The 20,041-nt window shown below is 35.7% G+C and overlaps 1 protein-coding gene across 1 annotated transcript; it reads right to left on the reverse strand.

Annotated features, from left to right (window-relative positions):
• Nucleotides 1-1,265: 1,265 nt before the first annotated feature.
• cdhr2 (cadherin related family member 2) lies at nucleotides 1,266-19,523 on the reverse strand. Its single transcript, XM_067389337.1, has 31 exons — nucleotides 19,286-19,523; nucleotides 18,808-18,873; nucleotides 18,271-18,336; nucleotides 18,024-18,163; nucleotides 17,828-17,881; nucleotides 17,650-17,739; nucleotides 13,781-13,870; nucleotides 13,576-13,695; nucleotides 13,296-13,439; nucleotides 12,699-12,774; nucleotides 12,323-12,441; nucleotides 11,940-12,158; nucleotides 11,629-11,784; nucleotides 10,624-10,782; nucleotides 10,473-10,534; nucleotides 10,055-10,295; nucleotides 9,655-9,894; nucleotides 9,321-9,393; nucleotides 8,602-9,186; nucleotides 7,102-7,173; nucleotides 6,927-6,976; nucleotides 6,607-6,767; nucleotides 6,206-6,302; nucleotides 6,020-6,108; nucleotides 5,854-5,922; nucleotides 4,859-5,006; nucleotides 4,591-4,712; nucleotides 4,049-4,162; nucleotides 3,859-3,942; nucleotides 2,687-2,750; nucleotides 1,266-2,143 (listed from the first exon to the last, which is right to left on the reverse strand). The coding sequence occupies exons 2-31, from the start codon at nucleotides 18,857-18,859 to the stop codon at nucleotides 1,988-1,990; spliced, it is 3,912 nt and encodes a 1,303-aa protein (XP_067245438.1). The 5' UTR covers nucleotides 18,860-18,873; nucleotides 19,286-19,523; the 3' UTR covers nucleotides 1,266-1,987.
• Nucleotides 19,524-20,041: the final 518 nt, after the last annotated feature.

Genomic DNA, 20,041 nt, shown 5'->3' on the forward strand with positions numbered 1-20,041 from the left:
CCAATCATTCTGACCGCACCTGAGGTTATCCCAGAGCCAGAACCACGGATTGGGGTGGTGCCAGAGGAAGTTCCAGAACCAGTTCAGGAGGTGAGCTGGGACGAAAAGGGAATGACTTGGGAGGTGTACGGTGCAGTGGTGGAGGTGGCAGTGCTGGGTACGGCCATCCAGAAACACCTGGAGAAACAGGTAAAGAAGCAAAAGAAACAACCTTCAGCTTTGCCTGCTCTGACAGATGTTCTGCCAGCGGATCTGACCGAAACATCTACAACGATGCCTTCCAGTCCTCCCCCCATGTCAGACCCTGGTGAAAGCAGCCCAGCCAAAGAACAAAGTGAAGAAAAGATAGTGCAGAGTGGCAGGCGTCGACAGAATCATTTTCGCCAGTGGTTCAGAAATGTCCGGCGACCAAGTTGTTGTTCAAGACCACGTCAAGACGAGGAAAACTAAGAAAGGCATGACAGTTGAAACCACTTTAATAGTCCAAATGAGACAATCTCTCCCAGATTTGTGCACCTTGGCTGAGCACAGGATTGGGTTTTGTTCGATGATACGCCCCTTTAATGTTCTTAAGACATTTGAAATGACTCGTACTGACACCTCGCCATATAAAGAAGCCCCCTATATGGATAATCATCGTTTTTGGTTTGGTTTGATAAACTGCAAATTACAGTCGTCTTGATTTCTCCTCGTGCTTTGGCTTTGAAATTGCTCCTTCCAGCTTTGTTGCTATAAGTGTATATTTGCTTGCTTCTGTCAAGTCCGTGCTACCCTGATGTCGTTGTGGTCAGTGAGGATCACTTTTAAAGTGCCCTTTTACAATATTTTACACAAATAATTTTACCTTTAAAATTTATATATTTCAAACATGTATATGAATTCACCATGTATAGTTAAGGAGTGGTAGAATACATTTATAGAGTGACAGTACCAAGTACTGCGTATTAGACAAAAATGAACCTAGAAATTCTTGGTGTTTCAGGCAACATGTAATAGATGACGTCTCTGATTTTTCAACAGTGAAATGTTTGGTGTTCTTTATGGGTTTCAGATTCTTCTTTTTCTATTGGCTTTTGTATAACCCTGTAATATGAAATGGATTTGTCTTGTTTTTGCAGTTCAGCTCAGCACACCCGTAACGAACACACCTTCAAGCCTTACATTTTGTGTGATGTTTTGTGACTGTTGTGAGAGCTGTAAAGTGAATAATTTTGAAATTAAATCATCTCTACAAGGGAAAAGCAAACACTTGATTTTGTCACTCATTTTGATAACATGATACATTTTATTTGAGTAAAATAGCAAAAAGGAATTTTTTTGAACATATAACAATACACCATATATAGACAGTTTACGATATATACACCCTGGCCACCAATCTGGCTTAGCAAGATATGATTTTTTTTTTTTTTTTTTTGCTAACTTTGATCAGACCTAAACTAAGCAGGCTAGTGCCAGGTAATATTTGGCAAAGTAGACAAGCAGTTTTATACTTTAGTTTCTGTTGATGCAGTTTGTTTTTGTTCAGAGATAGAAAATAATATTACATTTTTTTAAATTAAATTTTTTTAAAGAGTTCCATTGTTCTGTACAACAAAACTTTATATAATTAAGTATTACATATTAGAGCTCCCAAAAGTTCAGAATTTAATATATATAAAATGATGATATATAGAATGATGGAAAATAACAAAAATAATGAAAGGTAAAATTAGGCTTCAAAGACTGTTTGATTAACACTTGTTTTTAGTGCAATGAGAATGGTTCTTCCCCCAAAATTTCTTACTTTTTTTTTTTTTTTCCTGACCAACTCTTACATTTCAAATTGCATTGTTGATACAGCATTCAAAGTCATGGGTTAACTTTAAAGGTCTTGTTTAGAGTTAGAGTTTGGCAAAATAGAATATAGTATGAAATTGTGTCTTTTCTCTTTTTTGGCAAAACCACATATTAAATAGGCAGAGAGATGGAGGTCAGACGTTGAATGTTAGAGATCAGTGGTGTCTATGGAAGGGTTTGCAAAAGTGAGACCAGGGCTGTCTGCACCTCTCCTCTTCTCTCGCTGGGCCAATGCAGCACCCAAAGGCTCAATGTATGGAGATTCGCTCCTGTCGTCATCCTCCTCCTCTTCTTCCTGAATTGCCTACCGCACAACAGGAAACATAAGCACTCAAAACATACACAGCCAAAGAGCTTATAAATACTTCTCTTCCAATATAAGTATATTCTTGAAATACTGTGGAATCCAAAAGTCTGTGATCACACTGAAAATCTATAATTGAAATATCTTTGGGGATTTGAAAACTTTTAGGGTTTTGAAAAATTTAAAACAAAGAAACATTTTCAAGTAAAAAGAATAAGAAATATTTTAGATTCTACACAATTTCTGTCATTTCTAATCAAATTATTGACAATGTGAACACCATTGTGACAGATGGTCAGATGTTTTTGCTTCTACTGAAGCACAAGATACTCTTTCCTAATGATAATGTTCTCCAGCAAGTGTTCAAGTGCTGCTGTTATTATGGGTACAATGGGTACATTATAAATGCTAACAAAAATTGTCAAATTCATGTTATTTTTTCCAATTTATCGCTTCACTTAAATTATATTGATTTTCACTAGTGGTCTCAGACTTTTGCCCCCCATGCACTGTATATTATATTCATTTCAATAATACATTTACCATCATTGGCATAGTGTCTTTATCTGTCATGGTCATATCAATGTTGTAGTCCAGGGAATTAAGGCTGAAACAGAACAGACACAGCACACACACATAATCAGAATCTCACAAAGCAACTTTTCTGTATTAAGTCATAAGTGACATTGTGGGGGGAAAAAAAGTTACCATTAGAGACATTTTGGACCAGTTATATAGCTTGAAAGAAAATCAAATAACTTAGTGTGATTCTGAGAAATATGGGTCACCAATATCACCACATCGTTTAACTAAAACTATTGCTAGTAAAACTAATAATCTACTATTGCCCACAAATCAATACTTACAGATGTTCATCTGTCATGGAGGACCACAGTAGATGCAGTAATGTGAAATTCCATGACAAGATAAATATGCAGACACTACCTGTGTAGGTCAGTGTCTTTCATCTTTTACAGCAGTCAGTTTTTGAATATGTGATCTGGTATCATATTGTCCAGATCATTTCAGAGCAGGTGTGCATATGCATAAGTTCACATTTTACCTCTTAATGTAAATATATGCAATCACAAACTGCCTGAGAGACCAGACAATTATGATATATTAAGTTACTAATAGGGCTGTTAGTGTTTGATAATTTATTATGATTAATAATAATAATAATAATAATAATAATAGTACAATTAAAAAGTGTTACATTTAATGGTTAAAAAAACCCTGATACTTTTATTCAACAAGGATGTATTAATCTGTTCAAAGGTGACAGTAAATACAATTCTTATCAAAGATTTCTATAAGATTTCTAAAGAGACATATATACATATATATATATATATGTAGCAGCACAACCATTGTCAATGCCGATAATAATAATAATAATAAAAGTAATCTTTCTAAAACTTAAAAAAAAAAAAGCTTACCAACCCCAAACATTTTAACGATAGTGTGTGTCATTTTAATAAATGAACAGCCCTAGTAATTAAATAAGTTATGAATAATTTAGCACAATTTCAAAACAGAATGACAATGACAAGATCAATGAGCCACGTTTGTTGTGAGTCTACAAATCTCTTTCAGCAGTACAATATTGTGAACTTTCTTCTTTTCATAATTTTCTTCTATGTAAAATATATAATTATTTACACTCTGTGAATCTCCAGCTTAGCGCTGATGTGTATAGTGTACTGTCACGGTACCTTTCTCTGTCTGCGCTGGAGCCATCTTCATCAAAGCCAAGGTCTGTGGTTGTGTCGATATTCATATTCAGCACTGGGTTTGCTCTGTGGAATATATATCAGACAATCTCATGCACCAGCCTGCTGCTGAATGCCAGCTCAAAATAATATTATACTGGGCCAGCATTTTAGGCAGCTTGTTATGTCTCACCCTTCTTTGGTGTATTTGTTGGTTCCAGGAACAACAGGCCCGCTCTTCTGATTCTGTATGACCACTGTGGCTGCTGAGTTCATGGCTTTGGCTGCCTTTAGTTTCCTCTTGTAGCTGAAAGGTAAAAGAGATTAATACCGTTAAGTTGTATATGGAGTAACTCCTGTGTGTTTGTGCATATGTGTGTGGGTGCACAGCACATCAGGAAGAGCTTCTTCTTTTTTTATCTGTTGAAACTAATAGATTTGTGCAGTTTGTGGCCCAGACTGAGGTTAGAGGGTATTCTATAATGCTGGCTCCATGGCGAAATATGTCTGACAGATGGAATCGTGCAAGTTTACTACATAGTACATGAACCCTACATGACCTGCAATGCCTTCATATCCAACTTCAGATGCATGACTGCTAACTTTAGCAACACAAATATTACAATCTAGCTTTAATCTAGCTTTAGCAAATATAAATGAATGGTATACAGCAGAGACTGATAAGTTGTGACAAAAGCATGTAATGCATTTAATTGGTAATTCAGAAGTTCTTACTTTCTTCTGATGCACACCAGTGAGGTGGTTGTTACAACAAGAATGATCGCCAGTGCAGCCATCAAACCAATCATGATGAATACCTCTGTCTTGTCTTCTGTAGTATCGGTAATTGTTGTCGACTGTTAAGGGAATTGAAAATAATTAATTGGAAAAAAAAATGAAAGCTTAATTTTGGCCTTCATGCTTAACTTTTGAAATATCACAATTCAACAGGTGTTTTAAAAGGGGGAATTATTATTAATTTTTATTTGTTTTAGTTACTTACGATGCCAGTAAATCCAAGCTCAACTAGTTGGTATCCAAATTCCCTATAGACTTCCTCTGAATTCAGGATTGAGGTCACTGCATCATAGTCAAGAGCTGTGCCGTTTCTGAACACAAAATAAGCCTCCAAAACAGTAATCTCTTCAGATCTGCAAAGGACATAACAAATTCTGCTTTCACTGTATGGAAACCACAGTTATTTTTGTTTTATTTATATCATTTATAAATAATACAAAATATAGTATAAAAAATTATAGTAATATTTGCTATTATAGTGTTTATTAATATTTTGAATTCACATTTTATATTTTAAGCTTCCACAGTACTTGTAATTAGTTTGAGTAATTTTGATATTTCCTTTTGTCATCTTATTTTTTTATATTCAGCATTATTTTTATTTCAGCTTTATAGTAATTAGGTTTTTAGTATTAGAGTATTAGTAGACTGGTAGGGTTAGGGTTAGAATAAGTTGAAATGTACTTGCAAAGTTACTTATCATCAGTAGAATATCTGTTGGGGGACCATCACAATAAAGAGTTAGCCGATATCAAGCAGACAGTCTACTAATACTCTAATGAGGGTTAGTTGACATGTAGTTACAAAGTTACTTATAGTCAACAGAATGTTGAAAAGGGACCATCAAAATAAAGGGTTACTGAAAAATCTTTAAATTATGAAAATTAATAAAGTTATGCTGGATCAAATCTAGAATTTTCTGTAATTATGCGACACAAGGAAGCATTTGCTTAATAACAGTAGGACTGGCAAGACAGGACATCTACAGGGACTTTTGAGTCCCTTTTGGAGAGAAAATACAAACCGACTTGGATTCACTATTCTATGATGTACACGCCACCTGCTGGATCTTATAAATTCCAACATCGGAATGAGATGAAAAATCCAGATATTCCAGGCGTACATGTGTTTTGTGAGATTCAATGTAGTTTACTGTATGTATGTATGTATAAATGGGGGATGTGGTTTGCAGAATCTTACCGTTGAGCACGCGTCCCACTATCCACATTAAAGATTTCCACCGTTGCTTTTGTAGCACTTGTCAGAATACTGTAAGAAATATATCACACACATTTATTCTTTATTCTTTGGCCTGAATAAAAGAAAAAAAATAAATTAACTATAATCACGATACATATTTCCTTACTTTCTGATCTTAGGCAAATTGTCTTTGACTTCAGACGCAGGCGCATTAAATCTGAGACTGACTCTGTAGGATTTGTCAACTGTGAGAAGCTGCAGAACAATGCAATTAGAAATTGACCAAAACAAAACTGAATGAATTAATGAATTATTAATTAATTAATTAATTGTAGTGGTGAAAATGCCCTACTTCAACCACAGAGGTGGAATTGAGACCATCATTGTTAGACGCCACCATCTTAACCATGAACTTCCCTTTTTTACTATTATCCGTTGTCCCAGATGACCTGGAAATTATAAAGAGGCATTTGCATGTTTACCTCAAGTTAGTTTCTTTGTGCCTTTTACAATCAATTGTATCCTCAGGTGTAAAGCAATAAATTAGTTGTTTAATAAATTAGTTACGTTTTGAATTGCAGAATTGACATTTTGACTTGACTTGAGATGTGACAATTTCTATTTTCTGATTCTCTTTTGAATTATTCAGCATGGTCAGACAAATTGATTGATGTTCAAAAAACTTGTTGCATCACACCATATAAGGACTTACAATACGGAATTACAAACAGGTTCCAAATTTGAATTTCTCACCTTATATGTGTACTAAAAATTCCTTCAGCATCTTCCTGAGCGGGACTGTCAGCGGTGAGAAGCCAATTCCCTGTGGAATTCCCTTCACTGCCAATAAAGACCACCTCGATAACTTTAAAGGTGGTTTCCCTGTTTTTTTGGTCTGTGTCTCTGTCTTTGGCCTTAAAGGGTTAAGAGGAAATAAACACAGGGAAAATACTTTATAGAGACTTTTTATTCTGACATAAAAATTACCTAACAGTGGATAAATGTATATTATGGTAAAAAGAGTGATAGATATAGAGACCTCTAATTGTAAATAAGTAAACTATCACACTTACATAAACTCTGGCAACAGATGTGCCCGACTCTACTTTGTCAATGACTACAACTGGAGAAACATAAATATGTTAAAACTTTTTGGAAGCATATACATTTACTTTCTATGTTTTAATCCACATCAAAACAAGGTCAAGATTACATTTATTTATTTTTTTTAAATATAATTTTGTTTACCATAGAAATCCTGCAAGATGACGAATTCTGGGGCGTTGTCATTGATATCCACAATATTAATGGTCACAGTCCCTATAAGCAGGTGAACAATGTTTTATTAATATTTATTGCACTCAATACTAAAGGTACTGGTCAATATGAGAGAGGAGATGGGAAAATACTTAAAATGTAAAATGTGATACGTTTAACTTGAAGGAATAGTGCACCTAAACATATTGTTCAAGTCCTATATTTTTCTTCATTTTTAGGGTTTGAAGTCAGTGATGACAAATGTGTGCCACATAACATGGCAAGTTTGACTATACGTGATCAGAAATTAAATTTAAGAAGTGAAATGGAGCAAAAATTGGAAAATTAAAATTATAATCCCCTTTTTCTATGGAAAACGTGCTGTGCTCCATGGAATAAAGAAAATTACAAACTAGACTACAAACATTTCGGAGATGAGCTATTCCTTTAAAGGTGCCATCGAATTGAAAATTGAATTTACCTCGGCATAGTTGAATAACAAGAGTTCAGTACATGGAAAAGACATACAGTCAGTCTCAAACCCCATTGTTTCCTCCTTCTTATATAAATCTCATTTGTTTAAAAGACCTCCGAAGAACAGGCGAATCTCAACATAACACCGACTGTTGCATAGTCGGGGTCTACGCCCCTAATATTTGCATGTGCCAGCCCATGATCGAGGCATTACACAAGGGCAGCCAGTATTAACGTCTGGATCTGTGCACAGCTGAATCATCAGACTAGGTAAGCAAGCAAGGACAACAGCGAAAAATGGCAGATGGAGCGATAATAACTGACATGATCCATGATAACATGATATTTTTAGTGACATTTGTAAATTGTCTTTCTTAATGTTTCGTTAGCATGTTGCTAATGTACTGTTAAATGTGGTTAAAGTTACCATCGTTTATTACTGTATTCGCGGAGACAAGAGCCATCGCTATTTTCATTATTAAACACTTGCAGTCTGTATAATTCATAAACAACTTCATTCTTTATAAATCTCTCCAACAGTGTAGCATTAGCCGTTAGCCACAGAGCATACTATCAAACTCGTTCAGAATCAAATGTAAACATCCAAATAAATACCATACTTACGTGATTAGACATGCTGCATAACGAACACTTTGTAAAGATCCATTTTGAGGGTTATATTAGCTGTGTGAACTTTGTTTATGCAATGATAGAGTCGAGAGCTCGGGAGAGGGCAGAGAGCACGAGCAATTAAAGGGGCCGCAGCATGAATCGGCGCATTTCTAATTATGCCTCAAAATAGGCAGTTAAAAAAATTCATTAAAAAAAATCTATGGGGTATTTTGAGCTGCAACTTCACAGACACATTCAGGGGACACCTTAGACTTATATTACATCTTGTAAAAAAACGTTCGATGGCACCTTTAACAACAAAACATATTATCCAAAAAAAAAACAATGCAGGAAAGAAAGACAGCACATTTTTAATGAAGGACAGTAAGAAGCAACAGAACGCACCTTCAGTACTGTTCTTCCCCTTCTCAGTTAGAAGATCCACCACCATGACATTCAAGAACACTTTATCACATTTCTCATAGTCAATATCTTTACTACTAATCGCCACCACATCGCCGTTACGCTCAACTTTGAACCACTCCTCGGGGCACGGCCCTTTGGTGCCATTGTACTGGCATTCACTAGAAATAAGCTCATATTCTAGAAGGTATGAGGTGTCCTCATCTTCGCCTTTGATTGTGCCCAGAGGCCCTGGCAAACTGCTGTGCTCATTTACTTTCAGGGTCATGTCGGATGGGAATACAGGTGGAGTGTCATTAACATCATCCACTATCACTTCCACTTTAATCGTATCTTTGTTCTGACCCAAGTCCGAGATTTCCACAGTCAGATTATAAGACTTGCGGTCACTTTCATAGTCCAGCTCAACAGCAGGATCCACCGTGATGTTGCCCCTGTAACCTTCAGTGAGGGCCTCAGAATATAAGATGAAACTCCCAAGACTGCCATCAGTGATGCTGAAAATGATGCGGTTATTGAAGTCTGTTTGGTCGGCGTCGTGAGCCAGCAGAATGCCAACCAATATGCCTAAAATGGAACAAGAAGTGTCGGTTTTCACAAGATATTTTCAAGTCACGTAGACCTTGAAAATTAGTTTATAGATATGGAAATTATTTAAAATCGTACTGAAATTTGTTCAGAAAAAGCACAAATCTACTTGCCTTTTTCACTTTCCTTTACATGAAAGGATTTAGGAACAGGCTCCAGGAATCGTGGAGAATTATCATTGACATCCTGGGAAAAATACAAAGAAAAAAAAAGTAATTATTAAAAATTAATTATATTATTAAATATATATATATATATCTTTTTTTTTTTTTTTTTTTTTTAAAAAATTCATATAAATAAATTATGCCAATGTATATACATTTAAATGTATACCGGGAAGTCACATTAATAAATGGTCAAATTAAGCTTAACTACATTTGTTTAGCAGGGGCACATACATGAAGTACCAGAGCTACATCTCTAACTATGTAAATGCCGGATTCTCACCTCAATGTTTATGGTCACATTGGCTGATGAGGAAAGGGAGGGTGTGCCCTTGTCTGAAGCGAACACTATCAACTCAATCACACCCTTTAGAAGAGGATCCATGGCCTCACGGTCCAGCTGACTATTGTTTTTAAGCAAACCACTGTCCGGGTCTATGGTGAAGTTACTGCTGAATAAGCTGTCTTTAATGCGATACTGGATTTTGCTGTTTAGCGTACCTGGTTCATCATTGTCTATAGCCTATCAAAAATTAAAAAATAGGTCTTAGAAAATAAGGAGACATCCATTACATGGTAGATACATGAATAAAAGAGTCATACAGAACATTCACATAATCTCTTTTCATCATTTCTGATGTCTACGCTGCTTTTTTCAACCACAATTACATCCATAAAGTCACCTTGATTTGAAGCTCCAAATTGCTGTTCTCTTTTACATAGGTCTCATAAACTTCTCTGTTCATCTCTGGTGTCTGATCATTAATATCCTTAATTTCAATTATCACAACAGTGCTACCAGTCTGGTTGGCTGAATCCAAGGCCTGCAGGGTGACTGAGTGGGAATTGATGCTTTCCCTGTCAAGAAGCGTTCCATTTTTTACGTACACAGTTCCATTTGGATAGACATCGAAATACTGCCGCCTGATGTCAATTTGAGAAAAGAAAGAAAATAAATTTGTCTTCATCTTTTTTATGCACCATATGATTGAAATGCATCTAACCTTGAACAGTCACAAATTTAGATAGAAACTTGCAATGACTAAGTAACTAAGTAATTTTGGCTTTACCAAATGATATCTGACTGAATATTCAACATACATGCTTTCTGGCATCAATCTGTAAGTGATTTTGCCTTCATCCAAGGCATCTGCATCTGTTGCCTGTCAAAGCAGAACATTAGTGAGTGCAAAATATAATGAAACTTGCTCACCATGGCAAGGTCAACTGAGTAAACTGAAGATGCACTTACAGTAATGGTAGCCACAAAAGTTCCATCTTCACAGTGTTCATCAACAGCTTCATTATAAACCTCCTTCTCAAATTTAGGAAAGTTATCATTTACATCATTGATGTTAATGGTGACACTGGCAACAGAGGTGAAGTCTTTTCTTGCATCTTTAGCAACAATCTGGGAAGATATAATAAAGCATTAAAAGTGCATGTTGTTATGATTTTGATTCAATAGTTGTGTGAAGTAATCAATCTTTCTACTACAAACGAGCTTTCTAAACCTGAACCCGTTTGACATTGTTTAGGAAAAACAGAAAAACAGTCTTATCCTAAACTCACGGCATTGGTTGAGGTTAAAATAGAGTAAGTAACATTTTAGGCAAAAAATGTAAAGCTATTTTGTTCATTTTGGCTTCACCAACAAATAATAGCTTGGTTAAAATGTTGTGAACCAATGCTTTTATACAAATATTTTCCAGTTGCACTTTATTTTACAGTGTGTACTTACCTAAGAAAATACTGGGTAATGTAAGATAACTTTAACAGGGGTTAAGGTTAGGTTTGGGAAAGGTTCAGGGTTAGTACCTAGTTATTACCCAGTTATTGTAATAACTGTAATAGGTACATTGTATATACATTGGGAACAAGACTGTAAAATAAAGTGCTACCATTTTTTTTTTTTAAAAAGGCTGCAAATTGCAAACTGTCACATTATACTACTTGCATAAAGTTAATTGTTGTTGTTTAATGGCTTAATGTTTAATGGTTACAATCATAAATGCCACCCAGTTTAAAATAATCAAACATTTCCTGGTTTCCATGTTGGTGCAATTAACTTGAAACAGTAAAGTCACTATTATTTGTGCTTGGCATGCTTTGCCATATCTGTAATTACTCTAAAAGTAATTTATCTTAAGTAGGCAAGGTCCTTTTCTTTAAGCAGGGATGATTCTCGCATCGGTCAAAGTACCAGACCAGGTGTATTATTCGGTTAATCTCCAGAAGCACACCTTCAAATACATACCTGAACATACATTACTTTCTTCTTCTCGTAATCAACAGCTTGAGGATCTTTTATTGTCACTTGTACAGAACTTTCTCCCAATCCAGATCTGGGACTGACAGAGAACGCATCTTTATCGGGTCCATCAAGTTTGAGATTAAACTCGCTGTTTTCCCTCTGGATCATAAATAAGTTAATCATCAACACATAAAACAACATCATAGTCATAATTTCAATAAAACTGAAAAAGAAGAAGAAGAAGAAGAAAAAGAAAAAAAACGCCCACACAGAATCTCCTCAGAGGAAACCATGCAAGCATTGTAACTACAGACCTGGTCTGGATCTTTGACTGTTATATTCAGTTCAGCTACTGCCAGTCCTGCAGACGAATGCTCATCAACATTTCCCGTGAAGCTGTTTTTCTGTGTGCAGGTTTCACCTTCACACTTATAAAATTCAGGGCCGTTGTCATTCTGGTCGCCAATAGTAATTGTTAGGTTTGATACTGTGCTCGCAATAACTCCATCCACATTAAGGTTTGTCTCACTTGCCTGAAGTACAAGAAAAAAAAAAAAAAAAAAAAACGTTAACATAAATTAAAGGTATGATAGGTACTAACAAGTTAACGTTAAAAGTATATAGTGGCATTGGTTTGCCGTTAAATCTGATATCATAATAACAGGATACCATCAAATTCAGTAGTCAGTAAACTCACCTTTATGCTCAGTACTACAGTAGCTTCTATGTCCAGTAATTCCTCTCGGTCTATTTGAGTTTTGACAGATATTACACCAGTGTTCTCATTGATTTGGAACAGGTCTGGTGCATTAGTATCTGTGAAAAAGGACAAAATAATACAGACAAAAAGTAATTTAAGTGGCCCAGAAAAAGCTGTTTTATTAAGGGTGGTCCTCAAAGTAGCTGCCATATTATGATCACATGACCAGTCCAATACTACTTACATACTATATCTTAATTATTGGTGAAACAGAGAATGGACTATTTTTACAATGACAGTTTAGATACAAAATATAAATTTCATCTTTCAAAGTTAAAGTGCATCTTTAAAATAAAATTTCCAGCTGACTCACTTTCAATGCTGTAGCGGATCTTGTCGTTGACCCCAGTATCTGGATCTCTGGCTTTCACCTCGAAAACTGACTTATCCTGGGATGGAGCATATGGTGAGAGGGTCAAAGGTGAGAGATATTACACCAGTGATTCTCAAATGTTTTTGCTTCCGGATCCAGATTTTACATTAGACATCAAGCGGTGCCCGAACACACTACCAAAAATGTTTAGCTAGCAAAGTTAAGGCCCTTTCACACCGGACGCGTAACGGAAAAAGCGGAACGAAAAAGCGAATAGTTCGTGTCAAAACCATTCACATCAGCCGCGACGCGAATTTGCGACGTTTGTGCTCTGAAAGATTCCAAAACATTTGTGGCGACAGCTGAATGAAATATATATATATATATATATATATATATATATATTTCAACAAAATAATCTTCATCCTGTTGGAAAGGTTGCATGTACTCCCACAGGAGCTGTAATCTCATGAGAAATGCCATACATCTCAAAGGTTAATGTTGATTGAGCATTTTGCACTGTGACGCACAAGTAGAGAAGTATAGCATTTCAAAATTAATAATAATAATAAAAAAAAATTAAAAAACACCACTCACCACATCTGAATTCTCCTCAACACCAATAAAGTTAGGTAAATTCAGAAATTGTGGGTTGATATCCGGCACATCTTTAACCGTAATGAATGCATATGCTGATGTGGATTGAACCACCTGTGTACCATTCAGTTGTCCACCACCATCCTGGCAAAAACCAATGAACACTTAGCACATGACACAGTAAATGTATGTAGATTTTTCAGATATTTTCCCTCAATCATTTTTTTAAAAACAGACCATTACTTATTTATATATGATTACTTCATAAATAAATACTCACAGATGCATTGATTAGTATCTGATAGAAAGGGCTTTTCTCAGTGTAGTTTAAAGTTCCCTCCAGGACAATATTTCCACTGGTCCCAGAAATTGAAAACAGGTTATCCTCATGTGGTACCACCTAAGACAAACATACTGTGTTATGAATACAACTAAAGTGAGATATGAGAGTGAAAATGCAATTTATTCCATGGAAGGGGACATACTTCATCAATTTTGAAGGACACAATAGAAGCTTGGCCAAAATCACGATCTGTGGCACTTGCTTTGAACAGTGTAGTGCCCACACTTATATTCTGAAGGAGGGAATAGGAAATCATCATATAAACGTGAAAAAACATCTCAAACTACAGTGAATAAATAAACTGACACACATAGTCAATTCCCGAAAATCTCTCTTTGCTCAGAGACTGAGGGTAAAGTTAAATTGGAGCAGATTACAGACAGAATTAGCACAGCTCACATTCACACAGGATCAACACCATCACAGCTTGTAAACCTCAACTCCTCTCAAACGATTAGTTCGTTCAGCCATCATTTACACACACTCATGTTGTCCTAAACCCATTTGACTTACTTTCTTCTGCAGAAGATGCAGTTCAATCTACTTGTCACTCATTCAATTAAACTGATGACTGAAACTTTCAAGCTTCAAAATGGCACTGTATGACACAATGGCACCATAAAACATATTATAAAGGTGGTCTACGGTATCAGTCATACAAATTTCTACACTTTTGTTCTACACTCATAATATTCCAATGAAGTGAGTTGTTTAATTTTGCATGCAAGTTGAACTGACTCAAAATCAGGAGGATTTGTGAAGGAATCATGGATCAACCGGAAAGTTCACAAAATAATGATTAGTTCACAAAACAGACAGATCTAGTTCTCAAGTTAAACTTTGCAAACCAGCAATGTTTAGTTGCAGTGTTTAGTTTACGAATCTGACAGGATATAGGCAGTGCTGGGTAGTAACTGATTACATGTAATCTGGATTACATAATCAGATTCCAAAAATTAAGTGTACATTACTATATTACTGTCTTTGGAAGGCTTTTGTCTTTCAAACACATGCAAAAGTACAAATTCATGTCATTTCAGATTTAGGTATTCCCCAAAGTTTTATGTCAGCTGAACCTTTTTGCCCTAATATATTTACTTGAAGAAAGCCCTTAGATTTTTTATTTAATAAGTTAAGCCAATAATAAAATTAAGTCAATAATAATAATAATAATTAAATTAAGTTCACAGTTCTCTGATGTTAATGGTCACATGCAGGTAAACTAAGGTAAAATTCTTTAAAAAAAAAAATTTGGTAAATGTTTTATTTTGAAATTATTTTAAAATTATTTATTTTAATTTTACATTTTTATGACATTTTCATTTTATCCATCACAAACCCCAGTCTGGGAAACCCTAACGTAATATAATATTTAAAGGGATCATAAATTGAGAAATCTAATTTTTTTGGAGCTTTTGATAGGTCATCGTTCTATAAGAATATCCTGTAAGTTTTAGAACTGAAAACTAAGTTTCAGAACTGATTCCTTGTTAGTCCACTAAAAGCTTTTATTGACACCAGGCCCAGTGAACTACTTGTCCAGGAATGTGCCTATCTATGTCACAGATAAGTGAAACGCTGCCTCTGTGAATTCAATGCCTATTCATTATTGCAATGTTAGCCCAGCCTCATGTTAGTGAGATGACGAGGCGAGAAGAACGCTACAGGACTAAAAGTAACATTCCCTTTCGAAGGATCCTAATGCTAGGAATATGGTTATTTATTTTCAACAATGTTAATGTCTCAGTTGAGCATTATTTATTTGGATTTGTTACATTTCACTATGGATTCTTTGGTATATCAATTTCGGCGAAGGCTTTGCAAACAGACTTTTACGGTATGGACTCGATAGTAATGCAACAACATGTAAGTAACTGTGTTCATTCTAATACCTGATATGATGTGTAATAATTCATGTAGGCCTAGCCTACTGTCAGATGTTCTTTGTCTGTGTGTCAGTAAATCAAACCAGTGACTAAACGGTCAACATCACATTGTTTCTCTAAGTAGGATGAAAATAATCTGTTGTCTAAACAGTGATTAAATTATAGACAGCGATCAAAGAATGCTCCCTTTATAATCACTTGAGCTGTCAATCAAAGTTTATCAGTGACTGAGTTCTGGACTCAAAACTCCCATTTTACTCAACAAATCTCTTACATCTCATTTGGACTGTTTAGTTATGATGAAAGCATTCGTTAGTGTGCAGAAATTGAGTTGCAATGATGAGATCACTGCTTTCATGCGCTCAACAACATCGGCTACAATGTCCATCACTGCAACCGTTCATGCCACGATCTAAATATAATACCATAAATCTAAATGTAATGCTATAATCAACACTTTTCACGATTAGTTAACCTTGAGAGCTGTAACAGTAAAAATGTGCTAAAGCTTTCAAGAGAGTAATACTTTGCTATTTCAAATGGAGATGTTAGCCAATCACAGCAGTGGGCGTTTACACTGAAGTCTCACAGCAGACACGCCCCTTAAAACAGCATTCAAATAAGAGGGCTAAAATCAGAGTAGAATAATGCCTTTTATTTCTAAATTATGACAATTTTTGATGTAAAAGCATACTAACATTATAAGTGCACGCCAGAGATTATCTTATTCAAATCAATGTGATAAACAAGTTGGCCAAAAAAGTACTAATTAAAAAAAAAATTGTAGTCAGAATACATCACCTAAAATGAGGAATATAGATTGCATAACCACTGTTTTGTCAAGTCATTTGGGATCAGTAAACTACAACAATTTGTAAGTAATCTACCCAGCACTGGATATAGGCTAGGGTGCTTTCACACCTGCCTCATTTAGTTCGGTTGAATCGTACCAGAGTTCGTTTGCCTTTGGTGCGGTTCGTTTGGGCAGGTGGGAAAGCAGCAATCGCACTCGGGTGCGCACCAAAAGCGGACCAAACAAGCGTACCGAGACCTGCTTGAAGAGGTGGTCTCGGTACGCTTTCAAACGAACTCTGGAGCAGTTCGCTTGACATGTGAAAGCAATCGACCCAGTTAACGGACCAACGAACCAAATTATATCATTTTCATAACGGAAAATATGATATAAAAATCAGTAATGTCTGATTCTGTGAGTGAGTACATTATTTACAATATCTGAAAGCCAACAATCGCCTCTGGTGTGTAATTACACTTCTCCGTGCGAGAATGCTGTCCCGACGAAGTCTCAATTCCCGCTCTGCTTCATTATAAAATTCAAATGGTCTCTCTCGACAGACACACGGACAACAGGTCGCCTACTAGACAGCGCTGGGAAATCCAGAGATGGAGAGAGAGAGAAAGAGCGCGGGTTTGAATTTGCCACAGCAAATATGAATTAACTGCGGGAGAGAGCTAAATTTATAAAGTGTTTGTGTGTGTCTCGACAGTTACAAATAAAGCCACAATAAACTCATGGAGCGAACTTGTCAATCATTATGTTGATGGATGACGCAGAGAAAATTCTGACCAATAAGAGGACAGTTTTACTCCCATGTGACTTACCTTAACGCATTTTGGTACGCTTTGAAATTTTGCCATGTGAAAGCGAACCGAACCAAGAAAAAAAAGCAACATTGTAACAAATTTAGTCCCTGTTTCAGAACAAAACAAGCGATCCATAGGTGTGAAAACACCCTAATTCTCTTATTTTTGGCCGCGGTTGCATGAGCGTCACGTTCCGGCCAGAAGACGGGGCTGTTGTCAATCGGAAGGTTTCAACAAACCATCTATGCTAATAATTGTAGAGTTTACAACATGAACTTATAAATTTAGCCTCGAGTTTTGGAGAAATAATAAATACAATGCAATTATATATTATTTCATAACATTTTTTTTTTTCCAACCCTAGCAACGGCCCTGTTGTGGAAGACATGAGGGTGAGCTAATGACAAGTTTAGGTGAACGCTTCCTTCAGTGTAACAACTGTAAGTTGTTGAGCAGTTACAGCATCCATTTATACATCCATATATTACACAACAGGATAAAGTGCTCATCATGATAAACTCACCTCTGGGACCTCTATGTTGTAGGGCAGACCACTGAATACAGGTGCATTATCATTAGCATCATCCACAGAAATATAAACGTTTTTTGTCACCTGAAAGGGAAGAGATACATGTTAGGATTCAGGAAAGTGAATTTTCTGACCATGGTAATACTTTCATGTTTCCAACTTTCCAACTTACATCCGCATAAACACCATCATTCACCACAACCTCTATGAGTAAGAGGTCTTTTGTCTGATATAAGAAAACACATACATATACAAAGTTAACTGATTGTCTTTCATGAAGAGTAATTGTAATAAAATTGTTGTGGAAATGATTTAATAATAATAATTCCCAATTGTTGTAGGCAGTATATATAGGCAGACTCAACTACCTCTCTGTCCAGCTGACTCTTGATTGTGACTTCACCAGTGACTTTGTTGACTTCAAAAAAATTACTGTCTGTTCCTCTGATACTATATGTTAGAGTGTCACCATCCGGATCAGATGCAATGATTTGAAATGCAAATACACCTGTCAGGTTAATTAATCATTGGGAAAATGTTACATTAAGGCATAGAAAAAAAAAATGCAAAATGGGATTGAGCTTAACAGACTGAAACTAGGGCTGATGTACAGACCTACTCCAAGATCTTCTCTCACATTTACCAGATTCATGTTAATCTCAGGGAGAGAATTACAATATGCTGCAGAAAACACAAATATGAAGATGTGAGTCATAAGAAAGCAATTCTAAGAAAAAAAAAAGTATCATTACACTTTATTTTACAGTGCCATAGTTACATTGTAATTAATCAATGTATCAAATAAGTACTGAGTATTATTAACTAACATGTACATATATAGAGTTACATTTAGGGTTAGGGTTTGGATTAGGGTTAGTTACTTGTAATTATGCATCATTTACTGTTATTACTATAGTAAGTACATGTAGTAATGTGTAACTACGGCACTGTAAAATAAAATGTTACCAAAAGTATTTAAAAAAACAAGTTTATAAATTATTCTCAGTAAATAAAAGTGAGACTTTATCACATTGGCTTTTCTCCACTCAAGACTGTATCATAATTTGGACTTTGAGCTAGTGCAGTATAACAAGTCACATCTTTTTGATCGATGAAATGGACACTGATTGATTCTCAGATAGGCCTACTCACCAGAGGCTAAAAAAGTGAAAAGGAGAAGTAAAGGTGTCCTCATCTTCCCCATGTCTGTCTGTAAGGCTATAATATCAAAGAAACGAAACACAAAATCACCATTAAACCAAAACATTTCCACCTCTAAAAATAGGTAATAGAACTTTGATTATTTTGCTATAGTGTTTTTTTTTTTTTACAAAGGTTATGAAACAGAAAACAATTCTTTAAAAGTAAGCACATTTAAGACTTTAAGACTTACATTTCAAGCCCTGGAATGGTTGAATATCATAAATAACATACTTGCTCTGATTTTTCACTTAATATACCAATATCTAAGTAAAGTTATTTCTTTTTTAAAAAATAATTTCTTTTTTATTTCATTCATGAAAAAGTATCTATGAGAATTGAAGTTTATTCCAGATAGGCTATTAAATAGCAGTAACTGAATATCAATATATATAATAAGAGAACATTGATTTGGCTTATGAAGACTTACCGTGCCCAGTCTGCCCTTGTAGCGTTATTCCAACAAGTGCCGTTCTTCAAATGAGGGAACAATATGAGACCTTTGGCTAGTGCATCACCGGCTATTACTGTCCTTCAGTTGTAAACGTTAATCATTAGCAACGCAGAGGAGAAATGTCTTCTCACCCTGTAGACAAAGCTGCTTAGTGGCACCACAGAATCAGATCCTAAAACAGTGTTCAGAGAATGCAGAACTGCAAGTCTGGGTAGACAAACAAATGTCACAACAGATTATGTCTAGAATAATCCAGTCCATTCACACATCAATTCAGCGACTCCTGAGCAAACTCAAAGGCACGAGATAAATGAAGGCTGGAATAGAAAATGACTGGGGTTAAAGAATTATTTTTATTATACCTGATTAGATGAGATCATAAAAGCTGAAAGAATCCAGAAGACGAGTACATGGCTCACCACCATTTCTAGTGAAGTGTTTATATGACATACTTTGAACCATGTGTCCTCAGATCCAGGTTTTATTTTCTGGCTCTTTCTTGTCATCACCCCAGTGAGCTGGACATAACGTGGTCTGAGAGATTCCAGGGGAGCAAATGAGTTCTTTAGCTATTCAAGAACCGGCCTACCCTCTGCCCGGCTCTAATGAGCCCACTTCCCTCGTGGGTCTTCATAATTAACGAGAGAAAGACAAAAGATTACTCTCCCCTGGGGAGAATCTTTACTGCTAGCAAACAAAAACAATGGAGGAACTTTCTCCTGGGAATGACAG

The sequence above is a fragment of the Chanodichthys erythropterus genome, chromosome 1 (genome assembly GCF_024489055.1).
Source record: "Chanodichthys erythropterus isolate Z2021 chromosome 1, ASM2448905v1, whole genome shotgun sequence".
Lineage (NCBI taxonomy): Eukaryota > Metazoa > Chordata > Actinopteri > Cypriniformes > Xenocyprididae > Chanodichthys > Chanodichthys erythropterus.